This window comes from Sciurus carolinensis, chromosome X (assembly GCF_902686445.1).
Source record: "Sciurus carolinensis chromosome X, mSciCar1.2, whole genome shotgun sequence".
In the NCBI taxonomy this organism is placed as follows: domain Eukaryota; kingdom Metazoa; phylum Chordata; class Mammalia; order Rodentia; family Sciuridae; genus Sciurus; species Sciurus carolinensis.
Genome location: NC_062232.1, coordinates 34,396,669 through 34,414,107, shown reverse-complemented (window position 1 = coordinate 34,414,107; position 17,439 = coordinate 34,396,669). Strand labels below are relative to the sequence as shown.

Below are 17,439 nucleotides of genomic sequence, written 5' to 3'. Positions count from 1 at the left end.
ACATACCCTTTCTACAGTACAAAGTGTTTCTTCCCTGTTCTGTTACTCTTATGTGATTAAAACTAACAGCTATTTCAACTTAGTAACAATGCTCAATCATACCTCATAACACATTTGAAGAAAAATATTCAAATTTTGATTTCTTTATTATTTTACATATTCTTTTTTAAGCTTTTTAGAAATTTCTGTTATTTTGCCTATTCCAAAAAGGTTTTTTTAATCTATAAGTGGCCCCCTTTTTCTGTTTGCATGTAAACTAGAGCTTGAGGGTAAATTTTATTTTGTGGCAGCAATCTATTACAGTGACAAATTGTGATCAGTATCAAGTTCCTTATTTGGCGACATCATTTAAGCATTTTTCTTTTAAAATTCTGTTTTCTAATTTTATTCAGTTTTATGAATTTTATGATTGTGAGCTTATTCCTCTTTATAAATAATACAAACATTTGCTTATATAATTTAAAAGGGTGACTAGAAATTTGCAAAAAAAAATAGTATAAACGTTTTCTTCAACCCACGTAACTTCAAAGACTGGCATTATCCTGATGCAAGCATGGCTGCCTACTTATGGCTGTGTTGACAAAGCATGTTTTTTAAAAGTCACTGTTAAGCTGGGCATGGTGGCGCACACCTAAAATCCCAGCAGATCAGGAGGCTGAGGCCAGAGGATCACAAGCTCAAAGCCAGCCCCAGCAACTTAGAGAGGCCCTAAGCAACTTAACAAGACCCTCTTCCAAAATTAAAAAAAAAAAATTTAAATGTGGGGACAGGGGATGTGGTTCAGTGGTTAAGTGCCCCTGGGTTCAATTCCTAGTACCAAAAGAAAAAAGAAAACAAAAAGTCACTAGTTATAAAAGATATATATACATATATATGATATGATGAACCTGATTTTAGCACTTGAAGCTTTACACTTGACCTTTACTGAGTTTTGCTTTCTGCCTTAGATCTTCATTTGTTAAGTAGCTACAATTAAACCAGAAAGAGAATTTGCTCACATGGCATAACCTCCACATGGGCCTGGGAGTAGCAGTACAGAGTGCTACGAAGGCACTGGTGAGGAAGCTCTGGTCCCCTGGGCCATTGTGGAACCCTACTTTCAAGCTATGTACAGCTAAGCTGTGCCCCTTAGTCACCCTCACCCAAACCCTAGTTGAGACCAGTCAGCTGAGATCTTGAAATTATCTGCTATTTCCATTAGAAATCCCAATGTATACATTGCTTGAATCATATTCTCTACTGATGAGCAATCAGCACCATCTCCTCTCTGATTTTACCACATTGTTTCCTTATTTTTGCCTCATATGCATACCTTTCAAATTAAAAGTCAAGTCATGAGTTTGATAAGCCTTTTAATTAAATAGCTTAATTTCAGGCACTAAGGGTTATACTTTTAAAGCAATTTTAATTGCATTTCATTATCTATAGATATTTCATTACCACACAGATGGCAAATTAAATTAAAATTAAGTTTATAATTAGCACACAAAGAAAATACAATCTGTGTAAAGCTCTAAACAGACTTATACTCAGCTATAAATCCTCTTTGAAATAAAAATGTTCAAATACTCATGCTTATTTAAAAATGTTTTTTATGATAGCACATATAATGCAGTGACTGGGAGGATATCCTTTTTTTATGGAAACAAGGAGCATTTATTATCCAAGTTCACCAAGTTGACATATACCAGACAGATATCAGTACAAAGAGAAAATTTTTTTGTTAATGGGTTTTGCAGAAAGAACTCATAATAATTTGTAGCTTATTTTTAGTTTGGGCAAATGCTCCAAAAACTAGAAATGAACAGAAACAATAAACAGATTTTGAGTTCCAGAGCATATATGATATTTTAGAAAATTACAATTTTTTCAAATATTGTACACTCTTATTTCTTTTGCCAAGCCATATAAATTATCTTCATCTTTTGGGTTATAAAAAAGTCATATTGTTAATACCATTGATGAAAAACAGTTGTTTAATGCACCAAATATTGCACTATTTATTTTTAAATTTGTTTTAATATTAAGCCCCAACACAAATTTGCCAACCCTTTTTATAGATGATTATTTCTGCTAAATTACTTGAAATAATCAGTCTTTATTTGAACAAGTTAGTTGGTTACCTTTTCATAACATCAGATAACACCTTTAACCCAGGTAATCAAACACATCCATTCATTGATTTGCTCTTTCACCGATTCATTCTTTTAAAAAAAATTTCCATCATTCAAGATGATTTGTCACAAAGAAATTGAGGTCTCGTTATATGTAGATGTCATCACTCCTAGTTCTCTTTAGATGAGAGAGACCTTTGAGAGGTCAAGAATAATTTTATGTGTGTTCCTATAGCAGATTTCTGTTGGAATCGTAATGTTATTAATATTTGTCTTCTTTCATAAAAATCCTAGGCCTTACTTCAGACTCACGACGTAGTGGCTCATGAAGTTTACAGTGATGAAGCATTGAGGGTCACGCCTCCTCCCACCTCTCCCTATTTAAATGGTGATTCTCCAGAAAGTGCTAATGGAGACATGGATATGGAGAATGTGACAAGAGTTCGGCTGGTACAGTTCCAAAAGAACACGGATGAACCAATGGTAAGTGACAAAAGAGTTTCCTATACTCTCATGAATCCCAGCTTCAGTTAGATCTGCCAGCTTCAACCTACACAATTACAAGGAGGGAAGAGGGAGGAGGTAGGAAGGAGGACATGGATAGTTCTTAAGAAATCAGTTCTCACAGCTTCAGTTCCCTTCTCGTCCTTCTTTCCTAGAATTGTTCTGCCTGACACCATGTCTTAAACATGCTGGTCTTTCTCATCTTTCCTTTCAAAATTGCTGTTCAACCTTACATGCGCGCACACACACACACACACACACACACACACACACCAAAGCAAAACAAAACAAAAACACCACACTGGTAAATTACTCCAGAATGTAAAAATCTCTGGAATAGCAAAGAAAGGGACAATTTGCAATACTGATATTGGTGTTAGGAAAGCGAATATCTAATGCATTGTAATAAGATATCCTTTTACAAATCTGGTACTTCCAGATCTTGTGCCTTCAACAAAAGTAGAGGGAAAAGGACTAATTCAGAAGGTATTCAGAGAATCAAACAACTTTGCTAAAATCAGATTCCTTCCATTCACATTTGTCCCCCCTTAATATGAATTAATTTTCTCAGTGCTGAGGAATCAAGTTGGAATAGAATTGTTGCTGAACCCCACCTCATTCTCATAGAATCCTCATAGATTGAAAAGTTCATGGAAGGGCTTCTTGCTGGTAACTGAGCAGAGAAAGGGTGAATGGGCAGTGGGGGGACACCATTCAGGCAAACCAAATAGCATGTGCAGGAACCTGGCAGTGAAAAGACTTTTAGCATGGTTTCAAGATGGAAAGAAGGCTCCATAACTCCATTGGAGACATCAAGGTGGTTGGGCACAACAGGACCACACAAGTGTTGAAAGACCTGTTAAGGATTCTGTTCTTTATCTTAAAAGCAGTGGGAAGCTATTCAAAGATTTTAAGCAAGGAGATAAATTACATTTTCATGTTAGAGATATTACTCTGGAGAATATATTAAAGGGGATAAGAGGGAGACCTTTTAAGGGGCTGTTACTGTAGTAGTTCAGGTGAGAGAGAATGGGACACTGAACTAGAGAAGTGGGTGTCGAGATGGAAAGAAGTGAACAGATTTAAGAAATAATGAAAGAGTAAAATCAGTAAGCCTTAATAATGGACTGACATTGGGAATGAGGGAGAAGCTAGGATCAAAGATGAACCTTAAACTTTAGATTTGTACAACTGATTGAACGATTTGGGACATTGAGGCAGGGAACATGGGACATGTTCCAAGTTTGGAGGAAGGATCATGTCTTTAGGGGACAAAACATTCAAGCTTATGCATGCATAGAAAAGAGATATTGGAATATAGAAGAACAAATGCCTACTTAAGGAAGTTGACCAGGGGCTAGGGCTGTGGCTCAGTGGTAGAGCACTCGCCTAGCACATGTGAGGCACTGGGTTCAGATCCTCAGCACCACATAAAAATAAATAAATAAAATTAAGTTATTAACAAAAGTTATTAAAAAGAAAATAAAAAAGAAAGTTGACCAGGTTCCTTCCAAATTAAAGGAAGAGTTACAGAGCAGTTACTCTGTGACCACAATTTCCAGAGAAACTTCAACTCCAGACATTTCTTGTTATGATTCTTATTAGCTATTCTTTGTCCATTATATACTATTTGTACTGGGAATTGAACCCAAGAGCACTTACCCACTGAACCATATCCCAGCCCTTTGATTTTTTTTAATTTTAAGACAGGGTCTAAGTTGCTTACAGCCCCACTAAATTGCTAAAGCAGGCCTCCAACTTGTGATCCTCCTGCCTCAGCCTCCTGAATCACTGGGTGTATATTATTATCTTACGGTGGGCAGGAGCATGATCATCTTGCCCCTTCTGGTGCTCTCTAAGCAACTCTTTGGCTTAACAGCATGAGTGGCAACAACTCTTGAAGCCTTAAGCCTCAGTTTTTCATCTCTAAAAGCACATATAGCTAAAGGATCCCCAATAGCCCTCCTAACTCTGAAAGTCAAATATTCCATTCAATCATTTTATATATTCATTCACTCATTCAGTAAACGTTTAAGCCCCCACTGTGTACAAATCACTACATTTAATGCCAGTGATGTTGTGGCAGATAAGATATAGCCCTTTCCTAGAGCTTGCTTTCAACAAGACCGGCTACTTTAAGCAGGTACATTTGCAGTTTAACAGATTAACAAGCCCAGTTATGACAGAGCTAGAGGAGAGAAAGCTGTGTCGGAGAGGCAGGGAGAAAGGGTGATGTTCAGTCCAGCAAAGCAGACAGAAAGGTAGAAGGGACCATGAGAAGGCCCCAAAGTGTCACATGATCATCATGCTCTGAAGCAGCCCAGTGACAATTGCTTGGTCTTTTGTCTGAAGGGTGACTACACAGAAACACAGACTGAGTAAAAGCATAAAACTATGTCCCCAAGTTACTGTTTCAGGAAGCATAACTTGACCTGAAAGTATTGAAAAAGCCCTCCTCCCTTTGTCTTCTGTGATCATAATGATGGGTATATATTTCTTCTTTTGACTGGTTGCCATAAAAACAATTCTTTGATGTAAAATATATTTTCAATAATAGAGTATAAATCTCTTGCACTTCATACAGCTTTATTTGTTCACTTAGTTTTCTTCTTCAAAGCACTACATTTCTGTGCAGATTACACCTCTGTGGCCTGTTTGGCGTTTTGGACGCTCTATAACAGGTCCATTCTCAAAGGGTGATGCACTCCCATTCCACCCAGGGCTTTCCAGGTTCATAACGTCATACTTAGAATTATTTCTCTATTGACTGTGACTCCCTTAGTGGCAAGTGACAAAGACCAAACTTGAACTAGCTTACATAATAAGGGAAAGACTTAGGTAAACAATGAAAAGCCGGGAATGTACACCACCCCCCCCAACACCTCAAATTCTGGTAGGTTCCTGAGTAGACACCTAACTCAAGGTGGGCCAATTCCTTCCCCAGAATTTGTGAACTTGTGAACAGAGAACATGAGCCAATTTCTCTCTACAGAGAAATGTTTGGTACAGGTGAATTTTTTTCAATGTTAACTACAGTTGTTCTGAGGTGATTTCCCCTCCCCTGAGAGACCCTGTCTATCTCATTGACTACTACATCTAGAAGAGTGCCTGCCCCATAATAGGTTCATATGCATGGTTCTTAAATGAAGACATAAATCTATTAGTTTTAAGGGTGGAAATTCTACTGTATTATCATAGCCCTTATGAAATTATATTTGACTTACACATTAATTTACAGCATTTTTCCAGGAATACTTTTCTTGGAAACCATACATGCTGATTGAATGTACAAATTGGAAATGAAACTTGAATATTACAATTGAATGTTGGGACCAGAAACATTTTGATAAACTAATTTTCCACATTGCTCACTTACCACTTCTGAGAACTGCAAAATAGGAACCATGAATGTTATTCTCCAATGCAGAGACGAGATTGGTTTCCTACTCTTAACTGTCTCAAATTCAAGGCCATTTTTTACCAAGGGATCTTGCTAAAATTACAGATTTCTGGGCTCCATTCCAGGTCTCCCAAATCTAAATCTAAAGAGTGAATTTAAGAGTCAGTGTTACTTAAATGTTCCTTGTGTGAGTGTTAGGATCAAGTGGATCTAGTGCAATAGAAAATGTTTATAAAAGTTTGTCTTTTGCCAGGCATACTGATGTACTCCAGTAGTCCTAGAGGCTTGGGAGGAGGATCACAAGTTCAAAGCTATCCTTAACAATTTAGCAACTTAGCAAGTTAGCAAGACCCTATCTAAAAAGAAAAAGAAAAGGGATAGGGATGTGACTCAGTGGTTAAGTACTCTGAGGTTCAATCCCCAGTACCTCACAAAAAAAGGAAGGAAGGAAGGAAGGAAAATTCTGTCTTTTAATAGTAAATAATGAGAAAACAAAAAGTAGTCTACTCCATAGAATGATGTTATGACATTAAATATAACTGTGAAATGTCCACTTCAGGGACCAGGTGTACCCTCTAATCTGAAACAATCAAACATATAAAATTATTTTTAAATATAAAACATTGTATTACATAAGAGTTTTTGAGACATTGGACATCAAGTAACAAAGGACAATGATCTCTAAGAAACAGGAAGCAAACAAGGTAACCCTATGAATGCCCCACCTTACTACCTTGAGAGAGTTTCCAGACCACAACACACATAACTGAGGCAGAGCAGGCAGACTCCCTGAATCGAGAGGACAGAGCTGAGAGTCTGAGGAGACCAACAAAGGTATCTTTCGAAATCAAAGGCAAAATAAAAAACATTTTCAGACTTACTAAAGCTGAAGGGATTCAGCAGACCCACACTCTAATAAATATTAAAGGACACCCTTCAGGCAGAAGGAAAAGATGATAACAGATGAAAATACAGACTACAGAAAGGGAGTAAAGAGTACTGGGAATGGTAACCACATGAGTAAACTGTAAGTTATTTTTCTTATCACTGAAATATTTTTCAAAAACATTTAGCAGTTTAAACAAAAATCACCATGTGCTACACATATGTAAAAGTACAATGTATGACAATAATAGCACAAAGGTCAGGAGGAAAGAAGTGGACGTTTACTATTATATAATACCATATGTGATATGGTATAATTCACCTGAAGGCACACTGATTAGTTAAGGATGTATGCTACAAAGTCTAACACAACCACTAAAATAACAAAATGTAGAGCTGTAGCTAATAAGACAGCACAAAAGAGAAAAAAGAATTTTAAAAGATCCAGAAACGGGCAGAAAAAGAGATAAAAGGGAACATAGGTAGAACAAGTAGAAGTCAAATAGGAGGAAGATACACTTATAACAAACTGTATAAATAATCTCATTAGCCTTGCACAGTGGTGCATGCCTGTAAACCCAGTGGCTCCAGAGGCTGAGGCAGGAGGATCACAAGTTCAAAGCCAACCTCAGCAACTTAGCAAGGCCCTGAGCAACTCAGCAAGACCCTGAGCAACTCAGCAAGACCCTGTCTCTAAATAAAATACAAAAAGGGCTGAGGATGTGGCTCAGTGGTTAAGTCCCTCTGGGTTCAACCCCTGCTACCAAAAAAAATCATCATCATCATCACATTAACATAAATATAGTCTAAATTCACCAATTAAAAAGCACAGGTTATCAGATTACAGATGCTACCTGCAAGAAAAGCACTTTATACATTAAGAAAAATAGGTTCAAACAATAAAAAAAGATATTCCATAAAAATATTATTCCAAAAGAAGTTGGAGTGACTTTATTTTTTTAAATATTTTTATTAGTTGTTAATGGATCTTTATTTTATTTACTTATTTGTATGTGGTGCTGAGACTGAAACCCAGTGCCTCACATATGCTAGGCAAGCGCTCTACCACTGAGCCACAACCCCAGCCCCATGGAGTGACTTTATTAATATCAAAGTATATTCTCAGATCACAATGAAATTAAATTAGAAATTAATAACAAAATAAAAATCCCCAAGTACTTAAAAACTAAATCACACAACTCTAAATAACCCATGACTGAAAATAGAAAACAAAAGGGACATTAAATAGTATTTTGAAGTGAATGAAAATGAACCACAACCTATCAGAATTTATGGGATGCCATTACAAACAGAGAAAAATATATTCCACTAAATATATGTATTAAAAAAGAAGAAATGTTTCAAATCAATGACCTCAGCTTCCACCTTAAAAAATCAGAATGAGAGAGAGGAAAAAACTAAACCCAAAATGAATAGAAGGAAATAAAAAATAAGGATCCAAGTAGAAATCAATGAAATAGAAAACAGAAAAATAATAGAATATCAATAACACAAAATGTTTTCTTTGAGAAGATCAGACTAATCAGGGCAAAGGACTGCATAATCAGGAAAAAGAAAAAAATGCAAATTACCAAAATCAGCCCAGTGTAATGGTGCACATCTGTAATCCCAATTACTGAGGAGGCTGAGTTCAAGACCAGCTTTGAAACTTAGCTAAACCCAGTTTGAAAACAAAAAAATAAAAGAATGGGGTGTAGTTCAGTGGTAGAGCGCTTGCATAACATATGCCAGACTCTGGGTTCCATCCTTAGTGATATAGATATAGATATATAGATATATAGATATAGATATAGATATCAAACAAAATCTAACAAAACATGAAAATGTTAGTAGGTACTCACTTCAGCTGCACATATGCTAAAATATAAGCAATACAGAAACTAATATGGCCTCCATACAAGGGTGATACACAAATGCATAAAGTGTTCCATATCGTGTGTGTGTGTGTGTGTGTGTGTGTGTGTGTGTGACAGAGAGAGAGAGAGAGAGAGAGAGACTGGTGATTGAACCTAAGGGTGACCTACTACTGAGCTACATCCCCAGCCCTTTCTTTTTTATTTGCTTATTTTGATACAGGGCCTTGCTAAATTGCTGAGGCTAGCCTCAAATTTGCAATCCTCCTGCCTCAGCCTCCCTAGTCACCGGGATTACAAACATGTGCCAAGACACCCACCTCCATATCTTTAAAAAAGAGTATGTTATGACCAAAGAGGGATTAACCCAGGAATACACCTTTACTTATAATAGCCCAAAACTAGAAGTAATGCAATATGTGAATGGATAAACAAACTCTTTTTGTCCATGCTGTGGAATACTACTCAGCAAGAACAACGGCACATTAGAATCTCAAAATAATTGTGCCGAGTGAAAGAAAGCAACAAAAAAGAGTACATACTGTATAATTCCATCTACATACAGCACAGACTAATTTATAATCAGCAAAAGCCAGTCAGTGGTTGCTCGGGGAAGAAGGAGTAGGGAGAGCATGGACGGATGGGAAGAGATTGCCAACAGACTTGAAGGAAACATTTGGGGGTGAGAGAGATAGTCACTCTCCTGGTTGTAGTGATAGTTTCACTTATGTATGCCCATGTCGAACTTTTCAGATTGTACACTTTAAATATGTGTGTCAATTATACATTAAAAAAACTTTTTTGAAAATAATTGGCAAGACTGGGCATGGTGGCAAGCACCTGTTGTCCCAGCCACTCAAGAGCCTGAGGCAGGAAGATCACAAGTTCATGGCCAGCCTGGGTGACATAGCGTGATCCTGTCTCAAAACAAAACAAGCAAAAAATGGAGGCTGGGGGTGTAAGCTTAGTGGTAGAGCACTTGCCTAGCATGCATGAGACCCTGGGTTCCATTTCTAGCACCTCAAAAAAAAAAAAGGAAAAGGAAAGAAGGAAGGAAGGAAGGAAGGACAGAAGGAAGGAAGGAAGGAAATTGGCAATATGAAAAATAAGCAACATGGAAAGTAATCATTATAATTGGAGGATTAGAAAGTACGACGTACAATGTATGCATGCTATTATTATAGCAATCAAAGTACCAAAAATAGTCTTTGTATTATGGAACGTTTATTTTGTGTGTGGAATAATGGAGGACTTTCATTTTCCATATTTTCTTTAATATTTTCCTAACTCTTGGTAGTTAAAATTACCTGCAGCAAAATCACAAATATAAAAGAAGTATGCTCTTCACCAAATTATGCTATGTGCATGTATGAATATATCTTGATTCATTTCAATTTTATATATAACTGTAATGCACCAATTAAAAAAAGAAAAATAAGTGGAAGAGTAGAAGAAGGGAATTGGGGAGGGAAGAGGGGAGGAAAAGAGGAAGTACTGGGGATTGAAATGAAGAAAAATATGTTATATGCACTTATGAATATGTCAAAATGAACCTCGCTATTATGTATAACTATAATGTACTCATAAAAAATTTAAAAAGAAGTGCTCTTTTATAGTAACTGTTTTTCCTGGGCTTTCTTTTTATAGGGAATCACTTTAAAAATGAATGAGCTAAATCATTGTATTGTTGCAAGAATTATGCACGGGGGCATGATTCACAGGCAAGGTGAGTTTCATCCGTAATTCTTTCTTTGCCTTCCTTAACTTTTACCAGTAACCTAGTGAAGACAGTGTTTTTTACGACCTACATAAAAGATCCATTCAAGTTGTCTTTGAGTTTTAGGCACTGTTGGCCTCCATTTGTTCTTATTCATCTGCATATACTGCAGAACACAGATATGAAGAGAGGATATAATAGAGTTCTGTTGACCTGGAGCATCTCTAGATCATGATTAGATGGTGACTTATTAAAGACCATGGGAGCTGTTTGCAGTGGTACATGCCTGTAATCCCAGTGGCTCGGGAGGCTGAGGCAGGAGGATCACAAGTTCAAAGTCAGCCTCAGCAACTTAGTGAGGCCCTAAGCAACTCAGTGAGACCTTGTCTCTAAATAAAAAATAAAAAGGATTGGGCATGTAGCTTAATGGTTAAGCACCCCTGGTTTCAATCCTTGGTACCAATAAGTAAATAAAGACTATGGGAGATAAAACAAAGTTTCATATAGGGCCCCAGGATATAGGGGAAACATCTATTCAGAATACACACATACAGGGCTGGGGAGATAGCTCAGTCAGTAGAGTGCTTGCCTTGTAAGCACAAGGCCCTGGGTTCGATCCCTAGCACTGCCCCCCCCCCAAAAAAATAAAGACTATCCAGAATACACACATACATATATAAAAAATTAAATAACAGTTTAAAAGAATTGTTCTCATTCATTCAGAAATGATATGCTATTTATAAATGAGGACAACAGAGAATTAGATAATATAAAAATTAAATGGTAAAATAAGAGATGTCAAATCAGTGATTAAATTCTTAATACCTGCTACAGTAAGTGCAGTCATTCAGAGGGAATTCACTAAGGACTGATGTCAATGAAGAATGATATTTTGAGAAAGTGCAACTTCAGTTATCAAGGATGAGCAGGATTTGGGCATGTAGATTTAGGCTCCCCCTTTGAAAGGACTGGGTTATACACATTAGTATTCAGAGGATGTTCCAGAAATGATTCTCCTAGCAGCCTCCTTTTCTTTGAGATGGGGTTATTTTTGTACTTAAAAACCTCTTTCCTTACTCCTGGAGAGCGAGAAGTAATAGCCTAAGCATTTTAGTGCCTTATTCTCATTAGAAATGGCCATCGTGTACTCAAGATTGTGTCTGACATGACTGTTACTTTCTAGGAAATTTTTATAGGCATAGATCACATACAGAACTCACACAGAAGGATGTTCAGCTTTAGATCTCAGTATGCATTTTTTGTTATTTTTAATATATGCTATGTATTTGATAAAACCGCAACATCATTTTGTTGTTGTTGTTACTGGGGATTGAACCCAGAAGTGATTTACCACTAAGCCACATCCCCAACACTTTTTTTTTTATTTTGAGACAGGGTCTCGCTAAGTTGCTGAGGCTGACTTTGAACTCACAATCCTCCTGCCTCAGCCTCCTGAATTGCTGAGATTACAGGCGTGCGCCACCCACACCTGGCACAACATCATCATTTCTTTAAACTCTTTGTTATATTACTGTACCAACTAGGATCGTCATCCTTTAACAGAAGTGGTATAGCAGACAAGCTTGTCCTATTCCTATTTTATTTATGTGTTTATTTTTTAATTTATTGATCTTTTATTTATTTGCTGTCCTGGGTGTCGTACCCGGGGCCTCGTGCATGTGAGGCAAGAGCTCTGAGTTACATCCCTAGTCCCCCATTCCTATTTTTAAAAGGAATCTTAGGGTAAAGAAAACATGGTACATGTACACAATGAAATACTGTTCGACCATAAAAAAAGAATGAAATTCTGTCATTTGCAGCAACATGGATGGAACTGGAGATCATTGTGTTAAGTAGAATATGTCAGACACAGAAAGACAAGCACCACATGATGTCATTCACATGCGGAAGCCAAAAACTCGATATTGTACAAATTGAGAGTGGTGTCCCCAAAGACTGAGGAGAGTGCAGTGAAGGGAGGGGGAGGAAAGGTTGATCAGTGGGTACTTAGTTCCAGTTAGGAGGCAAGAAACTCCGGTGTGCTATTTACACAGTAGGGTGACTATGGATAACAGTTATGCGCTGTAAATCTCAAAAAGCTGCAGGAAAGGATTTCAAATGTTTTCACCTTGAAAAAATGATAGATGTTTGAGGAGAGACATATATTTAACCTGATTTAAACATTACACAATATATACATATATCAAAATATCACATAGTACCCCCTTGATATGTACAGTTCTTGTTTTGTTTTTTTAATTTTAATTTATTTTTATTGTAAACAAATGGGATACGTGTTGTTTCTGTTTGTACATGGAGTAACAGCATACCATTTGTGTAATCATACATTTACATAGGGTAATGATGTTTGATTCATTCTGTTATTTTTTCCTTCCCCCCCACGCCTCCCACCCCTCTCTTCCCTCTATACATAGTCCCTCCTTCTTCCATTCTTGCCCCCCTCCCACCCCCCATTATGTGTCATCATCCACTTATCAGCGATATCATTCATCCTTTGGTTTTTTGAGATTGGCTTATCTCACTTAACATGATATTCTCCCATTTCATCCATTTGCCTGCAAATGCCATAATTTTATTATTCTTTATAGCTGAGTAATATTCCATTGTATATATATACCACAGTTTCTTTATGCATTCATCAATTGAAGGACATCTAGGTTGGTTCCACAGTCTGGCTATTGTGAATTGAGCAGCTATGAACATTGATGTGGCTGCAATTCTTGTTTTTATGTATCAGTTAAAAATAACATTGGAAATTAAGATAAACCTGAAGGTGGTATCTTAACTTCAGATTTTAAGTTCCTATCTTTTTTTTATTTAGCTTTTAATTTTTTACAGACTGCATTTTGATTCATTGTACACAAATGGGATACATCATTTCATTTCTATGGCTGTACACAACAAGGATTCATACCCTCCGTGTAATCATACATGTACATAGGGTAATGATGTCTGTCTCATTCCACCATTTTGCATACCCCGCTCCCTCTCGACAGGGTCTCGCTAAGTTGCTGAGGCCTCAAACCTTTAATACTCCTGCACCAGCCTCCCAAGCTGCTGGGATTCCAGGCAGGCACCACCATGCCCAGCTAGTCTCCACATTTATTAGAGCTGAAGAAGCTCCCTTATATTCCTGGTTGCTGAGCATTTTTCATTGTGATTGGCTTTTGAATTTTATTAAATGACTTTTTCAATCTGCTGATCATTTGGGGTGGGGGTTCCTCTTTTATCTGCTAATGTGGTGAATGACTTAAAGATTTCCTAATAATAAACCACTCTGTTTCTCAGATAAACCTAGCTTAGTCATTGTTATTATCCTTCTTATGTACTGCTGAACTCTGTGTGGTACTGTTTTGTTTAGGATTTGGGTGTTTACATGTATGAGACTGGCCTGTAGTCAATTATCCTGTCTTGTATTTCTGTCTGGTTTTTGTTTCAAAGTTACATTCTGCAAGTCCTCATAGAATGAATTGGAGAACATTTTTTCGTTGATTCCCTGATTTTATGTAATTTCTGAGTGATTTGTGTCTTAAAGGTTTGGTAGAGAATTTGCCTATAAAAGTATCAAGGGCTGGTGTTTTGTTTTTGTTTTCGTGTTTGTTTGGAGATAGTGTCTTGCTATGTTGCCCAGGCTGGTCCCAAATTCCTGGGCTCAAGTGATTCTACTACCTCAGCTTGCTGAGTAGCTGTGATTATAAGCACATACCACTGCATCTGGTTTGTTTTGATTTTTTGGAAAATTTCACTTTGATTTTCATAGCAGCTTCAATTTCTTTAACATTCATAAGGCCACTCAGACTTTTTATGTCTTGAATGAATTTTGGTAAATTACATTTTCCTTGAAAATCTAAGTTTTTATATCTTATTGCAGAAAGCTTCTTCACAATATTTTCTTAATTTTTTATTCTCTTCCATCTCTGGAATCATGCACCCTTGTTCATTTTCAATATTGTTTATTTACACCCTCTATTTTTTATCTTGATTAATAACTTTGCCAGAGATTTGTTTGAAAAACTACTTTGAGTTCTGTTCATCTCTCCATGTTTATTTTCTATTTTGTTTATGCTTTCTTATTTTTATTATCTCCTTCCTCATACTCTCTATTGCTTTTGGCTAACTTTTTAAATATTTCCAGTTTTTCTTTTATTCTAATTTGTGCATTTAAAACTAAAATCTCCCTCTAAGTACTGTTTTATCTAGATCCTAACAGTTTTGATATGCAGCATTTTAAAGTACTTTTCTGTTTCTGTTACATTTTTTATTGACCTGTAAGTTATTTAAAAGTGTTCCACATTTGAGAAGAAGATTTTTGGTTTTTATTTTTTGTTTTTTGGGGTGTTTTTTGTTTTGTTTTGTTTTGTTTTTTGGTACCAGGAATTGAACTCAGGGGCTCTTAACTACTAAACCACATCCTCAACCCTTTTTTATATTTTATTTAGAGGCAGGATCTCACTGAGTTGCTTAGGGTCTCAATGAGTTGCTGAGGCTGACTTTGAACTTGTGATTCTCCTACCTCAGCCTCCCTAGCCACTGGGATTTCAGGTGTGCACCACCACACCAGGCTCTGTATCTCTTTCTGAAATGAACTTCTAACTTAATTGCATTGTGGGCAGAGAATGTGGCCTGCATGACAACATTTCTCTGAGGTTTATTGAGAATTCTTTATGGCATAACACTTTAATTACTTTTATAAGTGGTTCATATGTGGGCTTAAGGTTTATTCTTTAATTGTTGTGTGCAGAGTTCCCTATGTGATGATTGACTTGGTATTGTTAATATTTTTGTTTAAGTCTTCTATATCTTGACTAACTTTTTGTCTGCTTGGTCTATCAATAATCATTGAAATATCCCATTATCATGGTAGAGTTTTTCAATATCTATTTATAGATCTTTGGTTTGGGTTTATATATTTGAAGCTGTGTTACTAGGTTCATAGAAGTGACTAGTATCCATTTATATCCTTAATAACATTCAACTTAAAACCTATTTTATCAAGCATTCATATGATTATTCCAGCCTTATTTCAGTATTTGCTAGCATGTCTTTTTCCATCCTTTTATTTCTAATTATTTTGTCTGTATGCTTTAGTGTGTCTTCTTCAAACATTTCCAAAGTTGAGCTTTCCATTTTTTAACTTTGTTGGTCTCTGCAGAAAGTTTGGATTAGTCTATTAAAAGACTAATGATGATTTCTACTATCTCACTTTTTGTTTATATTTATCCTATCTTTTAATTGATTTTATTGTTCGTTTTTTACTTCCCTCCACTGTTAGTTTAGAATTTGAGCACCCCATTTCTATTATTTTAATAGTTATCTCAGAATATTATCATGCACATTTAACTTTCCATATACTAAAGTTTAAACAATATGCCATGTAGACATTGAAACACAATTTGAGTACACTCTTTCTGTCTTATGTGCTTTATTTTTTTTGGTGTCCAGTGAAAGGGAAGGGGAAGGAGAGGTACTGAGGTCTGAACTAGAATATGATAAATTCCCTGCTTTTATGTACTCTTCCTGCCCAGTGTTGTAGTTCAATCCCGTTTTAAAACCTAAAAATTTGAAATTAGTATTAAAATATACGGCCACTTTTTCTTGGGGTTTATATAAATGTTTATAATTTTATTTGTTCACCATTCCTTCTTGCATTTTAGACCACCCTTTGGGAAGCATTGTGTGATATTGAGAAGTTTGATATTACTACAATTGTCTTTGCTTTACCGACATCCTGTCTTTCTGGATATTTTACAATCTTTATCTTTGATGGTCTGCAGTTTCACTATCTCTTAGCATGGATTTATTTGTATTTATCCTGTTTGGGTTATGATTTTTCCTGTGTCTATATAATCATGTTTCCAACAGTACAAGAAAATTTGCAACCATTATTCCTTCCAACATTACCCCTTCTCCATTTTCTTTATTCTCTCTCTCTCTCTCTCTCTCTCTCTCTCTCTCTCTCTCTCTCTCTCTCTCTCTGAACTCCAGTTAGATGTATGTTAGACATTTTCCCCATGTCTCTTAATGCCTTTTTCATGTTTTCTTTATTTCTTGTTTCCTGTTTTATGTCTTTATTTCTGTAACCTACATTCTACATAATTGGTTATATCTTTCAGTTCACTGAAACTCTTTAGCCATATCCAAACTCCTATTTAACTATCCATTCCTTAGTTTCTGTTGGTACTTACACTGTTTTAGAAGTACTGATCATTTGTCTATATTTTATTTTCAGATCTGTCTGTTCGCACCTGCTAGCTCTTATTGGGTGTTTATCCTTGCAATAGAATGTTTTCTTTTTCTTCTAATATTTAACATATAGCTATTTTATATTACATATCTGATTATTCCAGCATGTTAGATGCTTGTGGATCTAAATCTGTGCTATTTCTGATAGTTCTCATACCTAGTAACTTGACATACAATATTTTTGGTGATCTTTGATTGTGAGCCCCTTGATTTTTCTAGTCAATGGAAATCCTGTGGGCCTAAACTGAGAACTTGCCTCCAGAGGGAATTTCTTTTTTGTTCTGCCAGTTGCCATTGTGGGCCACTGATCTGAGTCTTGGCTTCCTGCAGTCTTGGGTACAGCTTCTTTAACTTGCCACTGGCCCTAGGCTCAGAATCCAACTAGCAGGCATTGCTACTCTGGCATTCACCCTTTCCAGTGAGTCCCTCCACCCTTAGTTTGCCACCACTCTGGATCTGGCTCACAGGATTCTTTTGTGTGGAGGGAAGAATAGGGGTGGAAATGAGAGATGTTCTTAGAGATTTATACTCCTTTTGTGAGACCTGTAACTCTTTAAAAAAATCTTTTTTTAAATGTAGATGAACACATTACCTTTATTTTAGTTATTTATTTTTATGTGGGGCAGAGGATGGAACCCAGTGCCTCATACATACTAGGCAAGTGCTCTACCACAGAGCCAC

The 17,439-nt window shown here is 36.4% G+C and overlaps 1 protein-coding gene across 12 annotated transcripts in view; it reads left to right on the top strand.

Annotated features, from left to right (window-relative positions):
* Positions 1 to 17,439, top strand: part of Cask (calcium/calmodulin dependent serine protein kinase) — a 361,598-nt gene that overhangs the window by 302,682 nt on the left and 41,477 nt on the right. For all 12 annotated transcript variants that reach the window (XM_047535418.1, XM_047535425.1, XM_047535422.1 and 9 more), the window contains 2 exons: positions 2,409 to 2,597; positions 10,425 to 10,503. In XM_047535418.1, coding sequence (XP_047391374.1) covers positions 2,409 to 2,597; positions 10,425 to 10,503 — 268 coding nt within the window. The remainder of the gene's footprint in view (positions 1 to 2,408; positions 2,598 to 10,424; positions 10,504 to 17,439) is intronic.